At 38.9% G+C, this 26,815-nt stretch overlaps 1 protein-coding gene across 1 annotated transcript; it reads left to right on the forward strand.

Annotated features, from left to right (window-relative positions):
• The first annotated feature begins 1,987 nt into the window (after positions 1-1,987).
• Positions 1,988-12,629, forward strand: LOC113038260 (phospholipid scramblase 1-like). The gene is made up of 10 exons (XM_026195553.1): positions 1,988-2,224; positions 2,965-3,003; positions 3,156-3,239; positions 3,311-3,381; positions 3,645-3,687; positions 5,029-5,249; positions 11,568-11,729; positions 11,885-12,046; positions 12,177-12,226; positions 12,311-12,629. Exons 2-9 carry the CDS (start codon positions 2,988-2,990, stop codon positions 12,204-12,206), a joined length of 789 nt encoding a protein of 262 aa, XP_026051338.1. The 5' UTR covers positions 1,988-2,224; positions 2,965-2,987; the 3' UTR covers positions 12,207-12,226; positions 12,311-12,629.
• The last annotated feature ends 14,186 nt before the right edge of the window (positions 12,630-26,815 follow it).

The following is a 26,815-nucleotide window of genomic DNA, read 5'->3' on the forward strand; positions in this document are numbered from 1 at the left end:
GATGAATTTGTTGAAATTTCCCAAACTATAAAGCCAGACTAAAATGTGTTGAGGTCAACATTTTGAAATATGATTCATACGAACTGAAATACAACCTTTGCATCGAAATGTTGTTGGACTCAGAAATGTTGCATTTTAGCTTACATTCTCCAGTGATTTATTAAAGGGCATACTGACCCGCAAAACATGATTTTTACTTCGTAATTTTTAACACTGCATTTCTTACTTAAGTAACGTATATTTATTGGCATAAGTAACTGTAATCAAATTACATACATTTAAAATGTAATGCATTATTTTACTGCGTTACCACGGAAACTAATTAAATGAGAGTAACGCATTATAGCAATCAATCAATAAACACAAACCTTGTTCTATGTTTCTCGCTCTGCACCACCGTGGTCTGCGATTGAAAAATGAATGCACTGAAAGACGGGGAAGAGTCTGCTGCCATTTACATATGCAATTTAAATTCGTGTACTGGAGCTAATTGCAAAATTTTAGGGGGGCTGAGTAGTCATTATATATGAACCCCCTAAAATGACCTAGCGACGCCAAAAATTCTAACTTTATTATTATTATTATTTTATTATTAATATGAGAACTATCACATATCTCAAACAGAGAGAACACTGTTATTGTGTTTTAGGCATATGCATGCATAATTTAAACAAAATCACATTATATCAGATGATTAAAAAAATGTTTTAGAAGAGAACGCTTTTGTTTAGAGCAGCTGGGGGAGAGAAAAGTTTGGAAACATTACTATCTTTAATGTTTTTGAAAGAAGTTTCTTCTGTTCATCAAGCCTGCATTTATTTGATCAAAATACAGAAAAAACTGTAATATTGTGAAATATTATTACAACTTAAAATAATAGTTTTCAATTTGAATATACTTAAAAAAATGTATTCCTGTGATGCAAAGCTGAATTTTCAGCATCATTACTCCAGCCTTCAGTGTCACATGTAACATCTAGTCAATCACATGATCATTTAGAAATCATTCTAATATTCTGTTTTTTTATGAGTGTAGGAAACAGTTCTGCGTTCTAATATATTTGATGAATAAAAGGTTAAATAGAACTGCATTTATTCAAAATAAAATACAAAATTCGAATAATATATATTCTAATAATATATTTTTTTACTATCACTTTTGATCAATTTAACACATCCTTGCTGAATAAAAGTATTGATTTTATTTAAAAAGAAGAAAGAAAAAAAATTACCGACCAGTAGTGCATATTGTTATTACAAAATATTTATAGTTTAAAAACATAGCTTTGCTTTGTTTGTTTTTTTTACTTTTTATTCATCAAAGAATCCTAAAAAAGTATCACATGTTCTGAAAAAATATTAAGTAGCAGAACTGTTTCCAACTTTGATAATGAATCATCATATTAGAATGATTTCTAAAGGATCCTAAAAATTCAGCATTGAATCACAGAAATAAATGATAATTTAAAGTATAATACATGTAAAAACAATTATTGTAAATTGTAATAATATATCACAATATTACATTTTTTTCAGTATTTTTGATCAAATAAATGCAGGCTTGATGAGCAGAAGAAACTTCTTTCAAAAACATGGATGTGTATATATGTATATATATATATATATATACATATATATATATATATATATATATACATATATATATATATATATATATATATATATATATATATATATATATATATATATATATATATATATATATATATATATATATATATATATGCCACATCCACAGCCACATTTATCAAGTACAGTCATTCGTACGATGAGATTGGCAGTATATGAATGTTTCATGAATCGCACGTGAACTCTCGTTTCTACGTTAGATCGATAAATGAGGCCCAAGGACATGGCCAGGAAAAAACTAATGTGAGCCGAACATGTTCTCTCCCGGTCACCGCAGTAGGAAATAAGCATACTGAGATTTCTTCGACAGTCTATTTCGTTTTCATATAAGGGTGTGTGTTCGTGAGAAGAAGCAGATTGTTTCCCAGGAAGGAACACATATAGTGTGTGAGGCAGAGAAAGAGCGTCGAGAGAACCGCTCTGCGTGACTGTCTCCCACTAAAATAATAATAATAAATATAAAAATAACCTGTCTCTCTCTGAGCGGAATTTAATAAAGTAAATTGAAGTAAAGGACTAAAATACGAGATCTACGGCATCAGTATCCACAGCACTTCACTTTGAACAAATAACAGGTGAGTTAGTGTATTATATTAATAATGCAGCATACACTGTAAAATTTTGTCAGTTAAACTGCAACGTTAACGTCAGAACTAATAAGAAGGATGTTATGAATCAACGGAGCAGACTATCAATGGTAAAGTCAGGTAGAAATAGATCCTTAAAGTAACAATTGCATGTTTACAGCTGACACAGTAGCCTATCTATAGCTCTGGAATCTTATAATTGTTATGTCATTGTTATTAATTTATGCATAATATTTCTTCACTGAAGGCCTAGTATTGTGAAATTTTTATTAAGTTAGTTAGTACTGTATATATTATAATGATGTGGTTCGCGGGGTAATACAGTTATTAATTATTTAAATAATTGACTGATTGTTTAAAAATATTAAGTTTCCTTAAATGTACTTAAAGTATGGTAATTTAATATAAATGTATTAATTCGCTTTTTTATTCATAAACTAAATTATAAACATATTTACTATGTTACAAAGCTCTTGTATCCAAGTGGATTATTCTAAAATGTGTTTAGGAAGACTACATGTGATTTGAATTTTGAATTTGCTTTCCAACTTGCCAGTTATTTCCTGGTCAATTCCCAGGTGTCCCATGAAAATCTTGGGTGGTCGAAATTCCATTCCCTAAAGAGCATGGACAAAATAAAATAAACAGAAAACATAAACATAAAAAATAAAATAAAAAATGCTGGAAAACATTTGCTTAACTTGCTTTTCTGGTTTGCATGTTTACAGAGCTTAATTTGCAGTCTTCCGTCATGGCAACAAATAATGGTGAGTGTGTCAAACCTTATCATTAGCAACCTGATCCAGAAAGGACTCTGTTAAATTGCTGTTATACAGTATCTAACAAAGAAAGGCATTCATATGACATTGTCAGTTGATGTTCTTTGATACTCTTCTTTAATTCTCTTTCTTTAAACCAGGTCCCCCAATTGACCTCCAACCACAGAAAAATGCAGTTCATCCCACCCCTCCTTATAGCCAGGGACCAGCTATACCAGGCCAAGGTAAGGGAATCTGAGGAAATTTTCAAAATTTAATCTCCCTTTCTCACTCCTAATTTTCTTATCTTTGCAAGGTCAAGTGCCCATGATGCCAGTTCCACAAAGACCCGCTGGCTGCCCACCTGGACTGGAGTACCTGACCCAGGTAGAGCTTTACTGCTGCGTATGAACAGCACAGTGTGCCACTGTAGGCAAATATGTTTTTGTTGTTGTTGTGTGTGAAATGAGATCTTCTCAGGAAATGGTAATTCAGTTTGCATTGGTTTCCTGAGTTTTAAAATTATGTAGTCCTATTGGAAGAACTGTTTATTACTTATGAAATACTTTGGAAACACTTTAAAAATGAATATCATGCCATCCAAATTTCTAAAGATGGTTTTCAGCATTTATTCCCTTTTTACAACACAGATCGATCAACTTCTTATACAGCAGAAAGTTGAGCTGGCTGAAGGTAATTTTGTGATGTTTAAGTTTTTTTTTTTTTTTCAACTGCTATTATTTGAATGTTTTGCGAGTTCTTTTAAATTGAATGACTATTATGTCAACATGACAGAAATTAACTGACCCTGGTTACATTTGCTTGAATCATGCAAGCTTTACACATTGTTACAGTACATCTCTCCAATCTAGAGTTTGGGAGCTAGTAAGAAAGTAAATAAAACAAAAATATATTTCAGTTAAATTAAAAGAAAATAAAAGAAAACATGGAGAGATAACCAGGATGATCCATTCTCCTGTTCCAGAATCAACACAATAAATATTTCTCTTTTAATCTGAATAATGAAAACTTATAACAAATCACAAAATAAATGTCCACAACAAATTTTAATAATTCCAGCATGTGTGTGTGTGTATGTATGTATGTATATATATATAGGAAAGGAAAACTAACTTCAGGCGATGGCTCAGCCATTATAACAAACAAAAACTTAACCCAAAACCCTCTAAATTACCTAGAAAAAAACTATAAAAGAAATAAATGACAAAGGACTTCCCTCCCCCCTTAACTAACCATAAAAAAGGAGAAACAGATATTCAAATGAAAAAGGCACCCTCCCCCTACATTCCTCAAACAAAAGAAAAGGAGGTAAAGATATCTAATTCGTCCATCATAAACACAATACTAACCAAAACACAAAAAAGATCACAGAGATTAATTTCTCTTTCTACTAAGAAACAATTAACTTGCTGGAAAACAGGAGGAAGAATTAATACCAGCAAAACTGAAGTCTTTCTGCACTCCACAGATTACACATATCTGCTCAAGAATAAAAGTGTGTGGATCATTAAAACCTTTTTGAATCATGCCCATGATTTTCATAGCAAGTTCAAAAACCTTTACCAAGTTTGTATAATTCAGATAAAGTAAAAGTTATAAAAAACAAAACATACTGTACATTTGTTTTTTTATTTTATTTTATTTTGATAAAAAAATTCTAAATGGAACCAGAGGGTTAATACAGTTTTATTTATAGGTTGAAAATATATTCTACTGAAATGTATTCAAATCTGAATACATTTTGTCACTTATTATAAGCGCCTCAGTCAAAGTATTTGACCTTGTTTTTGTGTAACATCTATAATCTGTAATGTTAAACTATCCAAACACACTTCCATGTAGTTAGACAACAGCAAGGGCTTGTCTGATAAAAGTTGCCAGGCAGTTGCAAGACAGAATTGGCTAGTAATCAAGGCAGAGTTTACCGATGGGTCAGTTAATGTAGTTCACTAAACTTGACAAAATGCATGAATCATACTTTTATATTCAGATTTTTAATTTGTCGTATCACAGTTGTATTGGGCTGGGAGACCAATAATAAGTACGTGGTGAAGAACAGTGTGGGGCAACAGGTGTTCTTTGTGGCTGAGGAAAACGACTGCTGTAACAGACAGTTCTGTGGACCACTGCGCTCATTCGTCCTCCATGTTCAGGATAACCTGGGACAGGAAGTGATGACACTCACTCGTCCTTTGAAATGTGGAAGCTGCTGTTGTCCCTGTTGCCTGCAAGAGGTAATACATATTTTGGTTCTTGAAGTCACATTCTTTTTTTGTAACTCACTTTATTTCTGGTTTCAAAGCCTTTGATTTGAAACTCATGCTTCATTGTTAAAGATATAAGCTGGTTGAAAGATTGTAGGTTCAAACTAGGTTCATGTGGGTTGTAGATTCATGAACTATCATCATTGTGCTGTTTGTGTAGAAAATCAAAAGATGCTTTGGATGAAATCCTTTTACAAACGTACACTATTGTAGAAAACTTTGGGTTTGGAATTATTTTTTTTTTTTTGAGTTTTTGTAGAAATTCTCCTAATGCATCTTAAATTTGAACAGCGCTACGTACAATCTTTGCTCCACTTTAACATCTTCCTTGGACAACTTTTGCCCACTGCTGTCTAGACCAGCACCCACCGCCCCATCTGCCCCCTGGCTTTCCGAGGTTCTCCATGAACATCGCTCTAAACTCAGGGGTTGCAGAGAGGAAATGGCAGAAATCAAGAAACTCTACCGACCTCAGTGTGTATCAGTCTCTCCTCTCTTCCTTCTCTGCAAATGTCTTCATGGCTAAAACATCCTACTACCACAGCAAAATTAACAGCTGTTGTGTTGCTCGGACACTCTTCAAGATTTTCTCTTCTCTGCTTAATCCGCCGCCACCACCTCCTCCATCGACTCTTACAGCAGACAACTTTGCAGTTTTCTTCACAAATAAGACAAGAACCATCAGTGACCAATTCTCCACACCACAGACTTGAGGACAACTTCACAATGACCGACACACACTCTTTCTCCTCCTTCTCCCCACTCTCAGAGATGGACGTTTCCAAACTTCTCCTGTCCCATCATCCTACTACTTGTCCACTTGATCCGATCCCCACTCACCTCCTTCAAGCGATTTCTTCTTCAGTCATACCTTCGCTTACTCACATTATCAACTCCTCTCTTCACTCTGGAACATTTCCCTCAGCATTCAAGCAGGCTCGAGTAAGCCTCTAAATCCAGCGCTGCTTGAAAAGTACAGAGCGGTATCCCTTCTTCCATTCATAGCAAAGACACTTGAGCGAGCTATGTTCAACCAGCTTTCTATGTTCCCTGTACAGAACAACCTCCTGGACCGCAACCAATCTGGCTTCAAAAGTGGCCACTCAACTGAGACTGCTCTGCTCTCGGTTACTGAAGCCCTGCGACTAGCAAGAGCAGCTTCAAAATCCTCAGTACTCATCTTACTGGACCTGTCTGCTGCTTTTGACATCGTTAATCACCAGATTCTCCTGTCCACCCTCAGAAAGATGGGAACCACACTCCTGTGTGTTTAGTCCTACCTCTCTGACAGATCCTTCAGTGTGTCTTGAAGGGGTGATGTTTCTAAGTCACAACACCTTGCTACTGAGGTTCCTCAAGGCTCAGTACTTGGACCACTTCTCTTCCCCATCTACATGACATTATTAGGATCTGTCATTCAGAAGCATGGCTTTTCTTATCACTGCTACGCTGATGACACCCAACTCTACTTCTCATTCCAACCAGATGGCCCGACAGTAGCTGATCTCATTTCAGCCTGTCTGAGTGACATTTCTAGCTGGATGAATAACCATCACCTTCAGCTTAACCTTACGAAGACAGAACTCCTGGTGATTCCAGCTTACCCATTGCTTCATCACAAATTCTCTATACAGCTGGGTCCGTCAACCATTACTCCTTCGAGGACAGCCAGAAACCTAGGAGTTGTGATGGATCATCATTTAACCTTCACAGACCACATTGCTACAACGACCCGGTCCTGCAGGTTTGCCTTACACAACATTAGGAAGATTAGACCCTTCCTGTCAGAGCAAGCCACCCAACTTCTTGTCCAAACCCTCTTGTTCTCTCCAGACTGGACTATTGTAATGCTCTCCTGGTGGGCCTTCGTGCATGTACTGTTAAGCCTCTGCAATTGATCCAGAATGCCATTGTCTTCAATGAGCCAAAAAAAGTACGTTACTCCTCTCCTCATCAGGTTACACTGGCTACCAGTAGCTGCTCGCATCAAACTCAAGGTGCTGATGCTTGCCTACAAGACGACCACTGGCACGGCACCAACATACCTAAACTCACTGGTTAAATCTTATGTGCCCTCCAGAAGTTTGCGCTCTGCAAGTGAATGACGCCTTGTGGTGCCATCCCAAAGACGTTCATAATTACTCTCACAGACCTTTTCCTGGACTGTGCCCAGCTGGTGGAATGACCTCCCAATCTCAATTTGTACAGCTGAGTCTTTACTCATTTTCAAGAAACATCTAAAGACTCATCTTTTTCGACAGGACTTAACCAACTAATACTAGCACTTCTCATTTTCTTGTCTTTTCATAAAAAAAAAAAAAAAAAAAAAAAACCTGGCTATGCGTTTTATACTAGACTAACTGAGACTTGTCATGGCACTTGTATACTGTTGTTGTTCTCTTGTTGACCTGACTACTTCTATTGTTCTCATTTGTAAGTAGCTTTGGATAAAAGCGTCTGCTAAATGATTAAATGTAAATGTAAGGTGTGCTCTGATTTCTATCCAGTGCATTGTGATTGGTTGAATACCTCAAGTGTGTAACAGAGATAACATACTGTGACACAGTCTCCCGCCACGACACAATAAAACCCATTACAAACAAGGCATTTGTTGCATCTAGTGGGGACATAATTAATGATTATAATGACTTATACTGTCTTTTTATACGTTGCATTAACGTATCACGTTGGGTAGACATAAAACCATGTCTGCATTTGTGATTGGAGAAACGACAAACAACAAGCGCTACTCTAAACTGCTCAAAACTTGCATTTGTATTCTCAGTGGCAAATTCTTCAAATAAAAAATAAAAAAACGGGCTGTGTCAGAAGTGCCAGACTGTCCTTGCAAACTTGGAACTGCCCCACTTTATAGAACAGCCTTTGAGTACAGATGCATTTTAGGCTACTCTGCAGGTTCAGGAAACAGTCCTCATTCTCCATAAAATGCAGTACACATCTCAATATTTGGGTTGAACTGTTCTGGAACAATGCTGTAAATGCAACTTCACTTTTTTTTAAGGCAAAACAAAGTAGTTTCGCTTTCACAGTGTCACACTGTGGGCTTCCGGCAACCACATGTGACGACCCTAGGCTGGACTCCGCTTTGTCCTCTGTGAAAGCCGATCCAAAATATTTCCTCAGCAACCAGCATGGTTCTATAAAACAATACATTTAAAAATATATTTATAAATAGACAAAATAAAAAATATTTAATTCATGTTTTAAAACATGGATTAATAATAATAAAAAAAAAACTACATTAATATTTTTAAATGCACATTTTAAATGCATTGGCAGTTGCTTTTGTCTCTCTATTTGCTAATTGCTTATCTAAAAAATTCAATTGGACAGTAAACACGTGGGAGCAACCAATCAACTTTCACCATGATTTGACGAGCTAACCCCTCTCTCGCTTGTAAATGTAAAACGCACTCTCATTGGACAGTGAGTAGAGTTTTACGTCATTACGGTGGAAGTATAAAGACTGATTCAAGCAACACAAAGTGTGAGGGGAATCTGAACGTGTTTGGAGAGGGATTGTGGATGATTTGTTAACTTTAGCTGATTTCTGCTAAATAAATTCTCTCAGTTATCATGGGCTGACGCAAATGCGGCTTTGGCATCTCACAGTGGAACTTCCGGCATCATCTCCAGCAGTGACGTTATGGACTTTCTTCACTGGCCAATTACATAATTTGATACAATACTTTTTTTTGTATATTAAATACTACATTTCAACCACAGGACTGTCATTTGTTCTGACATTTGTCCATTATATACCACAGGACTGTCATTTGTTCTGACATTTGTCCATTATATACCACAGGACTGTCATTTGTCTGCCATTTATCAAAAAGTTTGTTAATAAAGTCATTTTATAGTTGAGATTCGCTGCATAATCGTCTAGGCCAGGGGTAACCAACCCTGCTCCTGACGATCGACTGTCCTGCAAACTTGTATATTTATTCATCACACCCAGACTGATATATTTCAAATGCTTATTTCTTTTAATTTTGATGTTGATAACTGACAACTAAGGAAAATCCCAAATTCAGTAACTCAGAAAATTAGAATATTGTGAAAAGGTTCAATATTAAAGACACCTGGTGCCACACTCTAATCAGCTAATTAACTCAAAAATCCTGCAAAGCCTTTAAATGCTCCCTCAGTCTAGTTCTGTAGTCTACACAATCATGGGGAAGACTGCTGAATTGACAGTTGCCCAAAAGACGAACATTGATACCTTGCACAAGGAGGGCAAGACACAAAAGGTCATTGCAAAAGAGGCTGGCTGTTCACAGAGCTCTGTGTCCAAGCACATTAATAGAGAGGCGAAGGCAAGGAAAAGATGTGATAGAAAAAAGTGTACGAGCAATAGGGATAACCGCACCCTAAAGAGGATTGTGAAAAAAAAAAACATTTATAAATGTGGGGGAGATTCACAAAGAGTGGACTGCAACTGGAGTCAGTTCTTCCAAAACCACTACACAAAGATATGCAGTATGCAAGACATGGGTTTCAGCTGTCGCATTCCCTGTGTCAAGCCACTCTTGAACAACAGACAGCGTCAGAAGCATCTCACTTCAAAAAGAACAGGACTGCTGCTGAGTAGTCCAAAGTTATGTGCTCTGATGAAAGTAAATTGCATTTCATTTGGATATCAGGGTCCCAGAGTCTGGAGGAAGAGAGGAGAGGCACACAATTCACGCTGCTTGAGGTCCAGTGTAAAGTTTCCACAGTCAGTGATGGTTTGCGGTGCCATGTCATCTGCTGGTGTTGGTCCACTGTGTTTTCCGAGGTCCAACACAGCCATATACCAGGAAGTTTTAGAGCAATTCATGCTTCCTGCTGCTTACCAACTTTATGGAGATGCAGATTTCATTTTACAACAGGACTTGGCACCTGCACACAGTGTCAAAGCTACCAGTACCTGATTTAAGGACCATGGTATCCCTGTTCTTAATTGGCCAGCAAACTCGTCTTACCTTAACCCCATAGAAAATCGATGTGGTATTGGGAAGAGTAAGATGCGATATGCCAGACCCAACAATGCAGAGAAGCTGAAGGCCACTATCAGAGCAACCTGGGCTCTCATAACACCTGAGCAGTGCCACAGACTGATCAACTCCATGCCACGCTGCATTGCTGCAGTAATTCAGGCAAAAGGAGCCCCAACTAAGTATTGAGTGCTGCACATGCTCATACTTTTAATTTTTATACTTTTTAGTTGCCCAAGATTAAAAAAAAAATAAAAAAATCCTTTCTTTGTATTGGTCTTAATTTATATTCAAATTTTCTAAGATACTGAATTTGGGATTTTCCTTAGATGTCAGTTATAATCATCAAAATTAAAAGAAATAAACATTTGAAATATATCAGTCTGTATGTAATGAATTAATATAATATACAAGTTTCACTTTTTGAATGGAATTAATGAAATCAACTTTTTGATGATATTCTAATTATATGACCAGCACCTGCATGTGTATGTGCACGCCCGGGTATCTACTGAAATATTCTGCAATTAAAGATCAAAATAGGGTGCAAGATGATATGTAATTTTTTATTTATATTTGAATTAACAGGTACGCCAACACAACATTTGTCATTCACTCAGTATTACTTGATGTAATTCTATCTCAAATGTAAAAATCGTCAAATCCATTTCTGAAGATTTCTTTGCCACCCCAAACTGGTTGCTGGCCCCTTCCTGGCCACCCCTATGAAGACATCCACGGCCTAAGAGGGCAAAGTGATTAATATCAGTTCATTTCTGACTATCTCTATTGCTCGAGGGGGGAAAAACACATTTTTGTGAATGGGCATTTGATTTACATTTGAGAGAAATGTGTGGTGTGTGTGGTCATCTGTGTGATTTCAGTAGATTCCAGTGAGTTGAAAACATGCTATGGCGTGCATAATGTAAGCATCATTAAAAATGTGAAATTATCGAAAATAAAACTTTATTAAATTATTGGGTATTAAAAAAAAAACGGCTGCTTCACTGCTTAATAATATTGTATATATTGTCTAACTAATTAAAGTGCCACTAAAGTACAAGATTATAAATACATAGAAACATCTTCACCAACGTACTGTTATGAATTATGTGTTGCATGATGGGTACTCCGCAAAGCCACTGTCATGGGTCGTGCTTGTGATTGATTTAAAAGCTTAAATGCAACCTTTAAGTTGTGAATCATTATAGAGTTCTACTATATTTCACGAATAATTATGCCTAAATTCAAATCACTGTTTTATGTGTCTTCTCTGTCTTCCTCTTAGCTTGAAATCCAGTCTCCACCGGGGACCCCGATTGGATATGTGATCCAGAACTGGCATCCTTTCCTTCCTAAGTATACCATACAGAATGAGAAGAAAGAAGGAGTTCTGAAGATCATAGGGCCGTTCTGTTCATGCAGATGTTGCGCTGATGTGAACTTTGATGTATGAAACATACAAGACTGGAAGATTAATGACAGTTTGATAATTCAGTTTTTGATCTTGGTCATAAAACTATAAAACCATGTGATCCTTCCATAATACATAAAAAAAAATGGTCATGATCATAATTATTATTATAATTTTTTTTGTCTAAATAGGTTTTCTCCATGGATGAATCAACAAAGGTGGGCAGAATCTCTAAACAATGGACAGGTCTGGTGAGAGAAGCTTTCACCGATGCAGACAATTTTGGAATCACCTTTCCTATGGATCTGGACGTGAAGATTAAAGCTGCTCTTTTTGGAGCATGTTTTCTCATAGTAAGCATAAATAAGGCATTATTATTTGTCAACATATTTCTGATTAGACCAGTATATATTCTTCTAATGTTGCTCGATAAGCTCTGTGTTTCAGCATAGTGAATAATCTGATATTATTCTTCTTTTGTAGGACTTCATGTTCTTTGAACACGATGAATAAATGTATTTTCTGGAGGTCATGTAAGTATAATAATATTGCATGGCTATTTTAAAATGACAACATGATTTATGAATGCATAGTTTTAATTATTGTCTTTCAATTAGTATTTCAGGTTGAATTTTGAACTCCTTTCTCTGAATATGTTAACCATGGATTCAAATGTGGATCAAAATATTACACATATAACTATGTACAATAAATGATGGAGTCTATTCCTTCACTACTGTTCATGAGCCACCACTAGGTGACAGCAGTTCCCTTTACAGTAATGATGAGATGCCTTCTGTATCAACAAAGTACCTGCTCTAAATGTGCTGCCAAAAAATGTACTAACTAAAAATTATATACAGTTAACAAACTTATAACAAGCAAAATGTTGATTGCTTAAGTGTGCTCCATTTTTGTTTTTATTTAATTGTAATAAATAGTAAAATGATGTGTTATATCAGCATCTGCTTCCAATGTTTGCAGTCATTCTTACAAATGTGTAATACAATTTCCATTCCATAGGTATAGGAGTAATTCATATTATATTAATAATAAATAATGAGATGATAAATAAAACATATTTTTCTAAATCATTTTCCCAGTTTCATTTAGCACCCATGTCTTATTCCTGAAGTGCTTCTCAACTCTTCATTATGCCTTCTTGGAATGAAATAATGAATAACAATTTCTACTTTTTATTTCCAGTTGAAACTGAAAAAAAAAAAAAAAATCCCTCTCCTTGAACTGTCACCTTATCGTGGTGGAGAGGTTTGAGTACTCGAATGATCCTGGGAGCTATGTTGTCTGGGGCTATATGCTCCTGGTAGGGTCTCCCAAGGCAAACAGGTCCTTGGTGACGGGCCAGACTAAGAACAGTTCACAAACCCCTTATGTTAACATTCAAATCAAAGACCGTGACGTTGCCCGGCATGGTGCAGCCGGGGCCCCACCCTGGAGCCAGGCTCGGGGTTGGGGCTTGTATGCGAGCACTTGGTGGCCGGGCCTTCCCCTATGGGGTCCGGCCGGGCTCAACCCGAAGGAGTGACATGGGGCCGCCCTCCTGTGGGCTCACCACCTGCAGGAGGGAGCGTAAGGGGCTGGTGCATAGTGGATCGGGCGACAGTCATAGGCGAGACCCCCGACGACCCGATCTCTGGACACGGAATCTGGCTTTAGGGACGTGGAATGTCACCTTGTTGGTGGGGAAGGAGCCTGAGCTTGTGCGGGAGGTCGAGAGGTACCGACTAGAGATAGTCGGGCTCACCTCCACGCACAGCTTGGGCTCTGGAACCACACTTCTTGAGAGAGGCTGGACTCTCTACCACTCTGGAGTTGCCCATGGTGAGAGGCGGAGGACTGGAGTGGGTTTGCTTATAGCCCCCCAGCTCAGCCGCCATGCATTGGAGTTCACCCCGGTGAACGAGAGGGTTGCTTCCCTGCGTCTTCGAGTCAGGGATAGGTCTCTCACTGTCGTTTGTGCCTACGAGTCGAATGGCAGTGCGGACTACCCGGCCCTCTTGGAGTCTCTGGGAGGGGTGCTGGAAAGTGCTCTGACTGGAGACTCCGTCGTTCTACTGGGGGACTTCAACGCTCACGTGGGCAGTGACAGTGACACCTGGAGGGGCGTGATTTTTATCTTTCAATATGGTTTTATTTCTCATTTTTGTGACTTTATATTTCACAATCTGTCAGTGTATTTTACAAAGTGACTTTCTCATATTTCGTACTTTATATTTAATGTGACTTTACATTTACAAATTTCACAGTGTGTGACTATTTCTCATTTCATATCTACCTCATTCTCATTTCATATCAGTTCTGGATAAAATCAGTTCCGGTCTTACATTTTTTTCTTTTGGAATATTCTGTTTTACTCATAAATGTTAAATTGCAGAAGTAATATGTTTTGCGACCTGTATTTAAGCTCTAAAGTCTCTGACATTGAACATGTTAAATAATTCTGACTTGTCCTTCAGTTTTTGAGAACTTACATTTACAATAAGTTTATTGGACAAGACACTTGTTTAAAAACTAAATACCTTAATCAAATGTATTAATTCTATATTCTATAATTCTGTATATATATTCTATATAATTCATTTTTATTTCATATTTGTGTTGATTACAGTTTTTTACAGATGCTAGGACACATTTCTCAATACTTAGGTCACTTTTGCAAAACTCTTCACACAGTGAGCACAACAGAAGTCTATTTGGGCTAAACTGAGGATCGATTATCATTGCTTTGGCACAAAATGCATTCAGTGACTACATCTCTCAAATTTCATGAATTATTTTCTCACTCAGACACAACAACTGCCAAAACTCTTTGTACGTACAAGTCAATTTGCACATGCTTACATACTGTTTTCAAAACTGTTAAACTTATGTTCAAAACAATAACATAATAAAAAACTGAATTTTGTACATTTCTACAGTAATATTTGAATGAAATATATTTTAAATCTTAAAATTAAATGCTATAATAACAATTGGACAATTAGTAGATTAGCATTACTATTGTATCTGTATCAGTGGATGGTGTGTACAATTTCTTCTATTTTGGAATTAATCAGTGCAAAAAAAGAAAAATAAATAAACAACATAAAATATTGACAAATTCTGCATCATGTCTGATTCATTCCAGTAACATATATTGCAGTGAATTATAAACAGAGATGTGTCCTTGTTTTACACAAGAAAACATTGTATAATGCTACATGTTGTCATTGTTTTTTAGGTCATTGTTTTGTGGCTGACAAAGTATGTTTATCGGCTGTCAACCTTTGCTATAGTGTTCTGGAAGAATGAGTTGATTTGAGACCTGAATGAAGTGTTTTGGTAGTTGTAGTGCATTTTGTATGTGAAATGAACTGCTTTGCCAAGCTGAAAGTTGGTTAGGAGAACTGTGTGAAGAGTTTTGCAAAACTGACCTAAGTATTGAGAAATGTGTCCTAGCGTCTGTAAAAAAAACTGTAATATACTAGGTATAAGACCCATGTAATTCAGTTCTGCATCTTTGAGGAAGAAACCCTCTTGCTCCTCTGGAGCCGGCTGTAAACTTCCAAGCTGGGAGAAATAGTGGTAGCAGGGCTGTTGGATGTATTTGGTTTGATCAGTATTGGAGGACTCATCTGCTGATGGAGGCGCTGAGAGACCTAGACAGCCTCTAATGAAAGGGCTTGATTGATGTTGTGCTCTGATGTTTCTGTGACAGCAGCCAAGGCCCTCACCTCATGCAGCTCCAACTCACCACTGTTCACACTCACACACACACTTATTATAATTATTAAAGCGTCAAGTTGGTGCAGTAGTTTAATATGCTGTGTCTCATCATTAGGATCTTCAACTTGTATCCTAGTGCTCACAGACTGAGGGGCACTAGGATACAAATTAAATGTGAGCTGCATCTTCTGATTCAAATTATAGGTCTATTGTTGACTGTGGTGTAGCCTAGTAGTTCTTGGTTTGCAACCAAAAGTTTCATTGATAAACTATGACTTTCTTAATTCTGAATCTGAAGTTACAGTTTTTTTCGATTGCTAAACAACAGTGGGCACAACTGGAGTCACAAGTGCAAAACAGCAGTTCATGTGGACCAAACTCTAGTTCGTTTTTCATTGCTTGAACACAGTTTTCAAAACCCTACATACTTATCCCACGACTTTAACCACAACCTGCACAACACTGTGGATTCACAACACACTGCTGTCAAAACTGTGAAGCACACATTCAAAACAGAATAGATTTCAGCCTTGTGCCATTCAAACACTGCTGATTGCAATTTCAACTGAAAGGCTAAGCTGGTGTCTTGTCTTAGATTTGTTATACACAAACAAATACATATATTTATTTTGTATTGCAAGTATAGAATATTTACACAGATATACATTACAGTAAGTTTGACTGTAAAATATATTTTACAGGACCCAAAGGCTGCTCCCAAAAGGAGGAAGAAAAAAAATTCAGATGCTCAGAAAACTGCTATTGTTGACATGCAATGAACAATGCAATAAAACTGAGGGAGATTCAAGATAGATTGCTGGCCGATAATGATATATTTGAAAACGGTGCAGAGGAAAGAATGTTATAGGTCAAAGGGCCACTGCGGAGGTTTCCAGGCCATAGGGGGGGGAAATATCACCATGTGTGCTGCAATGGCCAATGATGGTTTGCTTCTCAACACAGCACTTATTGGCTCATACAACACAGAAAGGCTTATAGCTTTCCTAAAACAGCTCTATGCTCAGCTAGTGCCAGCAGAACAGGGGGAGCCACTAAGAAACCCACTAGCTTTTGTCATAGTTTGCGATAATGTTGCTTTTCACCACTCTGCATCTGTCACAGTTTGGTTTGCAGCTCATCGTAGATTTATGGTTTTGTACCTGCCTGCAGATTCACCCTTCTTCAACCCAACAGAGAAGTTTTTCTCTGCCTGGAGGGGGAAATTGTTTGAACACCACCCACATGACCAAATGTCTCTTTTCGAAGTCATGTGTGCCGAATGTGAGGACACGAGTCCAGAGGACTGTCAAGGATGGATAAGACACTTCCCCAGGTGCATGGCAAGAGAGAACATTAGATGTGATGTTGATGAAAACCTGTGGCCTGATGCTAGAGGGAGGCAGGATTAGCCCCTCAATGATTTGTTTGAATTACAGTATGTACTTTTAGTTTCTACCTTTTTTTCTCATTACTGTAATTCTGTAAATTACTACAGACTACTGAAGCAAACTGCTAATTTTCATTTACCTTAAAGAATTGTTATGTTCTAAAAATGTAAATAAATCATGTGAAAGAATGTCACTCTTTCATTGAAGAAAATATTATTTTGTATGAAGTCAATGAAATTGTTCAAACTATAAAGATGAAAAGTTAGTATTTTCTGTATTGGTATTTGATGCTAGTTTTTTCCTCGCAGTGTGTTCTGAGTGACAGTGTGTGTTATCTCATTGAGGGTTGTGTGTAGTGTTTGGCTGCACTGAGCCTGTTTTGAGCCATGTGTTAAGAGTTGTGTTGCTTGAAACTGTTTAGCTTAGGTGACTGTTGCTAGTGCAGACTGTAGTTAGAGTTTTGCACATGGAGCTCCAGTTGTGCTCACTGTCATTTAGCAATCGATAAAAACTGTAATGAGGAAGTTCCAGAATAAATTTGCATTTTGAATAAGTCATTCAAATATATGCCACAAAAGGTAATAAGAATGGTAAGGAACGACTATAGTTATGTTCCTTGAACTTGAACTTGGTTTTGCATTGTAGGATTACAGACCGTTCTTGGACTACAATTCTTAACACAGTTGGCTAACCATGCTGAACCATACTGCTAGAGAGCATGTAGTGGCATCGGCACTCAGAATGGCCAACATGCGATTTCTGTGAAATAAACAGAAATATCTGATCGTCTTGAAAGACACATTTGCATTACGAACTCTGATATCAGACCTGCAGTGGAAAATGAAACTGTACCTGTACCAGTTCACATAATTACGAAATGGAATAGTTAAGCAAAAAGAACAGTTTGGCCTGATGGTGGAAAAAGAGCTAATGACTCACTTATAAAAAAAAGTCACTTGTTGCCATCTACCGCATAACGATGTAACTGCAAAAAAAAAGTTACTGAAAAATCCCCACACCATTGCAAGCAGCCTGTCTGGAATGGGCAAACACAGACAAGTGGAGTGATACAAAAACTCAGGCACACACTTATTATTAGTCACAGGTGAGTGACGTGACATACCTGACATCCTAACACAGCATTTTATAGAGAGAGAAGAAGACTATCCTTAACTAGTCTGCAGCTTCTACCTGGATGATGCAATGTCTGTCACAGTGCACCACACACCAGCTGCCAGTCGAGAGGGGACAGAATGATGTAGCCAGTTCATGGAGGGTGCTTGTCAAGAGACATAAGTGATAGAGGCCTTCTTATTTCGAGGAACACCCTGTGATCTCTAATGACCATAGGTAAGCAGCAACATTTTTTTTTCCCCAATGAGTTCTCTCAACCAGGTACTGGACTTGTTCAGCTCTGCTAAGCTTCATTTAGTAACCAGTAGAAAGCTACGTGCTAATGGCTGCTGTCAAATTACATAACATATTGCCAATGGACTTCTCAAGTTAGTTAATTGGTACATGTATCACATTGGTTCAAAATAACACAAGCATTACACTTTTCAGTCTACTGATTTTACATTAATTTAGCCAAATACCCTCGTGAAAAGAAGTGTGCTTAATTGTCATGAATGTGCATTTGTAGTGTACTTCAAATCTTAGTACAGTGTTCCGAAAAGCAATACAAATTTATGGCAACAAAAAAAAAAAAAAAAAAAAAAAAAAACAGGAAGTGTTATAACTACAGCATTGATTGACTAATAATAAAAAATATGTAATTAATGACTCACTCTCATTCCAAACCCGTAAGACCTCCGTTCATCTTCGGAACATAGTTTAAGATATTTTAGATTTAGTCCGAGAGCTCTCAGTCCCTCCATTGAAGCTGTGTGAACTGTATATGGTCCATGTCCAGAAAGGTAATAAAAACATCTTCAAAGTAGTCCATGTGACATCAGAGGGTCATTTAGAATTTTTTGAAGCATCGAAAATACATTTTGGTCCAAAAATAAGAAAATTATGACTTTATTCAGCATTGTCTTCTCTTCCGGGTCTGTTGTGATTGCGACTGCTGTGACTGCTGACGTGATGCTGCTCACATGTTTTCTGGTGCGCCCAATAACAAAGATAACACGTCAGCAGCATCATACATCAGCGGTCACAGCAGTCGCGCTCACAACAGACCAGGAAAAGAAGACAATGCTGAATAAAGTCGTAATTTTTATTTTATTTTCAATGCTTCAACAAATTCTAACTGACCCTCTGATGTCACATGAACTTTGGTGATGTTTTTATTACTTTTCTGGACATGGACAGTATACCGTACATACAAATTCAATGGAGGGACAAAAAGCTCTCGGACTAAATCAAAAATATCTTAAACTGTGTTCCGAAAATGAACAGAGGTCTTATGGGTTTGGAACGACATGAGGGTGAGTCATTAATGACACAATTTTCATTTTTGAGTGAACTAACCCTGTGTTTCAAAGTGTTTGTAATACCTTCTCTCCAGCTCCGCTCTAAATTCCCATCAGTCAAGAACACCCCCCCCCCCATTTTTTTTTTTACTCTGAGCACTAAAAAGTCTCATAATATGCTGTCCACGTAACCACGGAGTAAAGACAAATGTGAAGAATGAGAGAGGGGAAAAGTTGCTTGTTGTTTATTTATTAATCGCATTGTGCCAACACAAAGCAGCCAGGCCTCCGTTCACTGTCCATTGTAGACATGCCCACGGCATGGATCTGAGCAATATAAAATATGTATAAGTATTCAAACTGAGACCTGCACTGCGAGGCAACCAACAAGCTTTGGGTCCATCTCCACAAACCAGCCACCCACGCACAGCTGTCCATTAAAACAGCAGAGCAGGTCAGGGGCTCTGTGGACTCATCATCCATATCAATATGCAGAGCGAGAGATGACCAATATGAACAAAGGATGAGTGAATTTACTCAGCGGCCTGTCAAATTGAAAATACAAATCTTGTCTAATCCCAGGCTGTAATCAGAAGCACATTTAAAACATATATAACATATATAATTTAATTTAATACACAAGTGTTTCTAGGGGCGTCGGACTGGGGTAAAACTAGTACTGATTACCAGGGGCCCAAAGGAAGAGAGGGCCCTTGAAAAGTCTGGAACATATATTTTTAAGGGGGTGGGGGGCCCATTAGGATCTTTTGCAGCGCCCCTGAGTGTTTCACTAACAAAATGTCTGAATAATCAAAAACTGTAAAAATATTTTCTGGGATATGTTGCTTAATGTTAATTACTTTGCATCTGGTAAAACATGGAAGAAGAATGACTAAACACAGAACAAACAAGAATTGCGGAGCTCAGCACTGTGACACCATCTTGACCTTCACTTAGTAAATCTTAGTAGATTTTCGCAGACCAGTTCGTAAATCATTAATAAACATACGCACATTTATAAATTTAAACAATATTGTGGCGGGGGGGCATGGTTTTGCGAAGTCTGCAGCGGGAGAGAGAATCAGGAGAGGAGCGGTAAGTGAGTGGTTTGGGCAAAAACTATCAACACCTGTTTCTTGTTTCAGTAATTGGCGCGTAGAGAGTATAAAACGGCAGGAGAGACAGAAGCAGTCGAGAGAGAGACGGACTGCTGACGTGAACTGGCAACAGAACCGCAACGAGTTAACCTGAAGTGTTGTGCGATCATGTCTATGTTGATGTCAGAGTAAAAGTCACCATTGGTGATTATAAAGATTATGTTTTATTTTGAGTTAATAAATTCATCAGCAGTCCAGCCGACCCCTTTGTCCTCTTCCTTTTCTCTCATGGACTTACTACACTGGTGCCGAAACCCGGGAAAGGAAGAAGGAGTGCCGCCGCTATGCAGAGTCCTTTCTCTACGCCATTTGCGGACGTTATTTAATCCCTCACGGCCCTACATCAGGAGCAACACCAGGCCCTGCTGGACTTGAGAACGGATCAGGAGCGGCGATTTCACGCCATCCTTCAAGCCCAGCAGGAGGACCGCGAGAGGTTCCGGAGCTGGATTGACCGGGAGGTTTGCTCCGAGGCCACGGGAGCGCCCACGGTTCCCACTCCCTTACCCCTCCACAAGATGGGATCACAAGACGACCCAGAAGTATTCCTAGAACTGTTCGAGAAATCAACGGAAAATTAGTCTCGAGCGAGTCCCAGGTGGCCGCACAACAGCTACCAGTGGAGAACCTCTTAGTCTTCGACGACCTAAAGAGGGCCATCATTCAGTGGGTCGGCCGGACCCCAGAGCAGCACCAGCGCTTCCATTCCCTGGACCTGGGGGAATCTGCTCGGCCATTCGCGATGGCCCAGCAGCTCCGGGATTCCTGCCGCAAGTGGCTACTGGCCGAGGGGAGTGACGTGGAACACATCATCGACCTCGTGGTGCTTGAGCAGTTCATTGCTCGGCTACCGAAGAAAACAGCCGAGTTGGTCCAGTGCCACCATCCCACATCACTGGACTCGGCCATCCATCTAGCAGAGGACCACATGGTGGCGTGCCCAGGGGTCGGCGAACCATTAACATCTCTCTCTCTCTCTCTCTCTCTCTCCTCCCCTTCTCTCTCTCGACCTGTCCCTCTCCCTTGGTCCCGTCCATCCGGCCCTCCTCGTGTCGCCCCCTGGGGGTGGGGCGGGATTGACCAAGGGCATTTCGTGAATCCAAGGGTCTCCGCTCTTTGCACCAATTCTCCAATCCACTGGTCTGGGCTGGCCTGTTGGCGTTGGGTTCTGCTTCAGAGGAACCAAGCAAAATCGGGAGACTTATTCTCTCGGAGCGTGATGACTTTCCTCTGGAGCAGTCTCAGGATGAGACATTAAAACACGTGTTTCAACAGGTCCGCTCCATCGATGGCTAACCTCTCCAACCTGCCCACCCGCTCACCTATCTGTATTTTGCCATTTTAAGAGATCGGTAGTATCAAGTTACCCAAGACACTCGGACAAAAGTGAATACAACCCAGTTGTTGATTCCGAAGAGCCGGGAAATGCTTTTCCTATGGCGGGCCATTTGGGACAGGCAGCAACACTGAATCGCCTCATGACCCGTTTCTTTTGGCCGGGCATTCATGACAATGTGCGCAGGTGGTGCGCATCTTGTCTAGAATGTCAGTTGGTGAACCCACCGGCCGCCCCAAAAGCACCTTTGTGCCCTCTTCCCTTAATGCAGGTCCCCTTCGAGATAATTGGTATGGACCTCATCGGGCCATTAGAGCGATCTGCATGAGGACATCGCTTTGGATTAGTCATAGTTGACTATGCAACACAATATCCTGAAGCAGTGGCCCCCCTCAACATTTCCGCTAAGAGTGTTGCGCTTGCCCGGTTTCGTCTTATCTCCTGGGTGGGGGTTCCGAAAGAGATCGTCACCGATCAGGGCACAGCGTTTATGTCACGTACACTACGCAAACTGTATGGATTATTGGGCATTAAATCAATTCAAACTAGCATCTATCACCCACAAACCGACGGCCTGGTCGAACGGTTTAATCGCACACTTAAATCCATGATCTGTAAGTTCGCTCATGAAGATGCCAAGAATTGGGATAGGTGGTTAGAGCCCTTGTTATTCGCTGTGCCAGAGGTCCCACAAGCCTCCACGGGGATTTCCCCCTTTGAGCTTCTCTATGGACGCCAGCCCCGAGGGGTGCTGGATGTACTGAGAGAAACTTAGGAGGAGGGACCATCTCAGGGCAAAAACAAAATTCAGTATGTGCTGGACTTGAGAACAAAACTCCACACGTTGGGGCGGCTATAAATGGAAAATTTGTTACAAGCCCAGGGCCGCCGGAGCCAGCTGTATAACAGGGGAACTAGATTACGCAAATTTGCCCCGGGAGAGAAAGTACTTGTATTACTTCCAACGTCGAGCTCTAAATTAATGGCTAAGTGGCAGGGACCATTTGAGGTCGCACGACAAGTCAGAGATCTCGATTATGAGGTAATACGGTCCGATAGGAACAGGGCCCATCAGATCTATCACCTCAACCTCCTACAAAAATGTAATGAGGCAGAATCAGTGATGTTGGCAACGGTGATTGGTGGGGAGGATGATCTCGGACCAGAGGCTAATGTCAGACCACAATCCCTCGCCCTGGCCCCAGGGGGAGATCACCTCTCACTGTCCCAACTCACTGATTTAATGAAATTACAGGCAGAGTTTGCCAACGTCTTCTCGTCCCTACCGGGCCGTACTAACCTGATTCAGCACTTATCGAGACCGAGCCGGGCGTGGTAGTTCCCAGCCGGCCGTATCACTTACCTGAGCACAAGAAAAAGATAGTTCAGGCTGAATTAGGCGCAATGCTTGACATGGGGGTAATACAAGAATCCAATAGTAACTGGGCGAGGCCGATAGTTTTAGTTGCGAAAACGGACGGCTCAGTCGATGCTGTGTCGAAATTCGACGCGTATCCAATGCCGCGGGTTGACGAGTTGCTTGATCAGCTAGGCACGGCTCGTTTTAATTCGAAATTGGACTTAACAAATGGTTAATGGCAGATCCCCTTGTCTCCATTTCCCAAATAAAAGACAGCTTTCACAACGCTGTTTGGATTACACCAGTTTGTTACCCTTCCATTTGGGTTGTTCGGGGCACCGGCTACCTTTCAGCGCCTCATGGATAAGATTCTGCGGCCCCATGCTGCATATGCGGCTGCCTACCTGGATGATATCATTATATTTAGTAATGATTGTTAATGAATGATTTTTACAGAAATTGGCAAATAAAATAAACAAAACGGGCATAAATCTAGAAGAAATTACATTTAAATCAAGGTCTGGTCCTAGAGCATAAATAAAAAGTGGAATGAACTTTCTATTTCACACAAACACACACAGACATGTATGTGACTGTAACAGAGAGCATTTTTATAGAAATTGGCAAATAAAATCAACTAAACTGGCATAAATCTAAAAAATTTCACAAATGCAACATGGAACAAGCACGTTCCCTCACTCACACACACACACACACACACACATATACATACACGCACGCACGCACACACACACACACACACACACACACACAGAGAGAGAGAGAGAGAGAGAGAGAGAGAGAGAGAAAGAGAGAGAGGGGAAAAGGTATGTTTAAATTTATGTATAATAATTAGCAAAAGCAGATAATTGAAAATATATCAGACAACAACAACATATTCTAAATTTGACAAAAATACAGATTTTTCAGAATGTTTAAATATATATTCACAAAACTACATTAAGTTGTAATTCACATAAAGTTGTGAGGAGAAGTTGAAGCATCAAGAAAAATTAAGTGAAAATGAAATGAGTCCCTATGGACCTCTGTTGGATATATGTGGTCATTGCACTTTCTTTAATTATAATTTCTAAATTATTCTAAATAATTTCCACAAACCAGCAGATGTCAGTATTCTATCCCTAACACATAATTTTTCATGAGCCAATTTATGGCCTAGTTAAAGAGCCAGTAAGATGAAAATTCTAAGCCTCCTATCACCGTTTATAAGTCCTGTACATTAGGTTTAAATCCATCCAAGGTTAAAAAACATTGTCATTTTGTCAAAATATCATTTTAAAATTACCTCAATTCTCAGAGACCCCCAAAAGGTTCGCGCGGAGCTGTTCAAAAGACCCCTTTCGGTAGCATACTGTGTTCTGATTGGTCACCTAACATAGTCAGGTTTGATTGGTTGTTCCGCACACACCTCCACGGTAAACTATGCGTTAGCATCTGTTTGGGGTGAATTATGTCTTATTCCTCTCATCGTGAAGCAAACAGTAAAATAAAAAACTTGAACAGTCTCGCTGCTTTTTCTTCTGTGTTGGGTGTATTCAAACCGTGCGCTTCAGTTTGAATCTGAATAGCGCGTTCAGCGCGGGGGCGTGGTCACATTAGATGTAACGAAGGGAGACATGGAAACAGACATTGCGTTGTTTTCATATGGATCACTTTATCGCAGAATATCTGTTTTCGAGCAGCACTTGTTTAGTTTTAAAGTAGATATGTCAAGCTTTCTATAGATATCTCTCTCATGTCTCTTCGTTGAGTATTCACGGAGTTACGCTTCATTTTAATGACGTTTTTGTACATGACGATCAGCTCAGACAGGCTGCAGACAGCACACATACTGATAAGACGCTCGGGAGAAAACAGACACATAACTTCATAATCATACTTCGTGTTGTGTTTCGGAGATGCTCGTTGTTCTGAATAAAGTTGGTAATTAACCCTCTTTTATGGCCAAACGCTTTGAAAATCCTGCTGTACTCATCGAGATTAGAAAAGCAGTCATCAGTGAAAAAGGGATTTGTTGTACTGCTCTGGTGTTGTGGTAAAAATGAATTTTAGCCATTGGTCCTTCTTATCTTCCTTCTTTGGCAGTGAAAATACAACAAACTTGCCTTTACAATTAAAAACACACTGTCTCCTCGAAATGATGCTATCACACCAACCAGAGCATCTGTGTGTGGGGGTGGGGCAGGTCAGAGTTCCGTTTCTCCCAAGACGGTAGGCGGAGATTATTATGCAAAGTGTTCCTTGTGACGTACATAGAGATGGGCAAAAGATTTGAAATCTATAACGACTCGTTTCAGCGATTCAGTCGTCTCCTACTTTAGAAGCTAATAACTTTATAAATCGTGTACTTTTTGGTTTAATTACTTTGCACATTGTTTACACTGATGGACAGCTACATCATACACTGTAATACAGGTAATTTTTGATTTCCCATCTGTGTGGGAAGTAATTGTACAGTAAATAGGTTAAAAACTTCCAAATTTCCACAAAAACACAGCATAGATGTATAATTGAGAAGTAAAAAAAAAAAGATATAAAAATGATATAGTTGATAGTTTTCCAAATAAAAAAATATATATATATTTCCTCATGCAATCGCTCTATCAGACCCCAAACAGCAAAAACATTATCTTTTTTGAACACTGATTAAAGGTACAATTTGTAAGATATATATTTGCTGTAGAATATCCAAAAACCATTAGGCTATTGTTATATATTTTGTCCAACTGATTACTAACAATATCTCTAATGTTTTCAACTACCTGTAAATCATCAGAAAATTCCCATTCTAAACAATGACACGGGCAGTGCAGTCACCTGTCAATGACGTTAGTTACCCTTTGTTACCGCCTTTACAGACGTAGAAACCACATGACAACAGTGTCGTAGACAAATGCGGAAGTAGTGTCTAGCGTCCAGCAAATCACTAGCTTGCTTCAAGCAGTTCCTTATTTACTTCTTCTTGCACGTTTTATGTGGACTGTGTTACTTATTTATGGAACATAATTACTGTTTACCACCGGTCACTGGTTCTGTCGACAAGGACAGGTCCCGTAAACGTAAGCGTACAGACCAACCAAACGACCCAAGAAGAGTTTGGGACAAGAGGAGAGAAAAGAGCGAGGATCAATATCGGTGTTGCATTTTCTAGATGGAGAGAGCTTCGCGACAAACTTCAACTAGAAAGATTTGTATCTTTACAGAAAATGTATGTTATTATAGTGGCAGGTCCTACAACCTGTACCTTTAAGGGTTAACCATACAGCCTATGAATGAATGAATGAATTAATGTACATTTTTAATTAAAGATAACTTAAATTAGTTTTTTAAAAATAAGGTCCAAGTTAAAGAACATGCTAGAAATTAAAATGTTATAACAAAAGTGAAAGACTTCGCTTAGGTAGATTGTATGTTTTCTTGCCTAGCCGGCTGTCCATCAAGTCAAGTTTTTTTACTAAAGAATTTAAGCAGGGAGCTCTGTAACATATTACTATAGCAATGATTCGTTTCTATATGGTTTTTCTAAAATTCTCTATTGTTTAGAATTCATGGCAAACGTCCCCATAGATGCTTGGGGGGGGGGGGGTCACATGTTTAAAGGGGTCATACAGTGCTTTTTAAAGATAATTATTTTGTGAATTTGGTGTAACAGAATGTTGATATGTTCTAATGTTAAAAAAACACACATTATTTTTCATTATTGTAGGTCCTCTATGCCCC

Source organism: Carassius auratus, chromosome 2 (assembly GCF_003368295.1).
Source record: "Carassius auratus strain Wakin chromosome 2, ASM336829v1, whole genome shotgun sequence".
NCBI classification, from domain to species: Eukaryota; Metazoa; Chordata; class Actinopteri; order Cypriniformes; family Cyprinidae; genus Carassius; species Carassius auratus.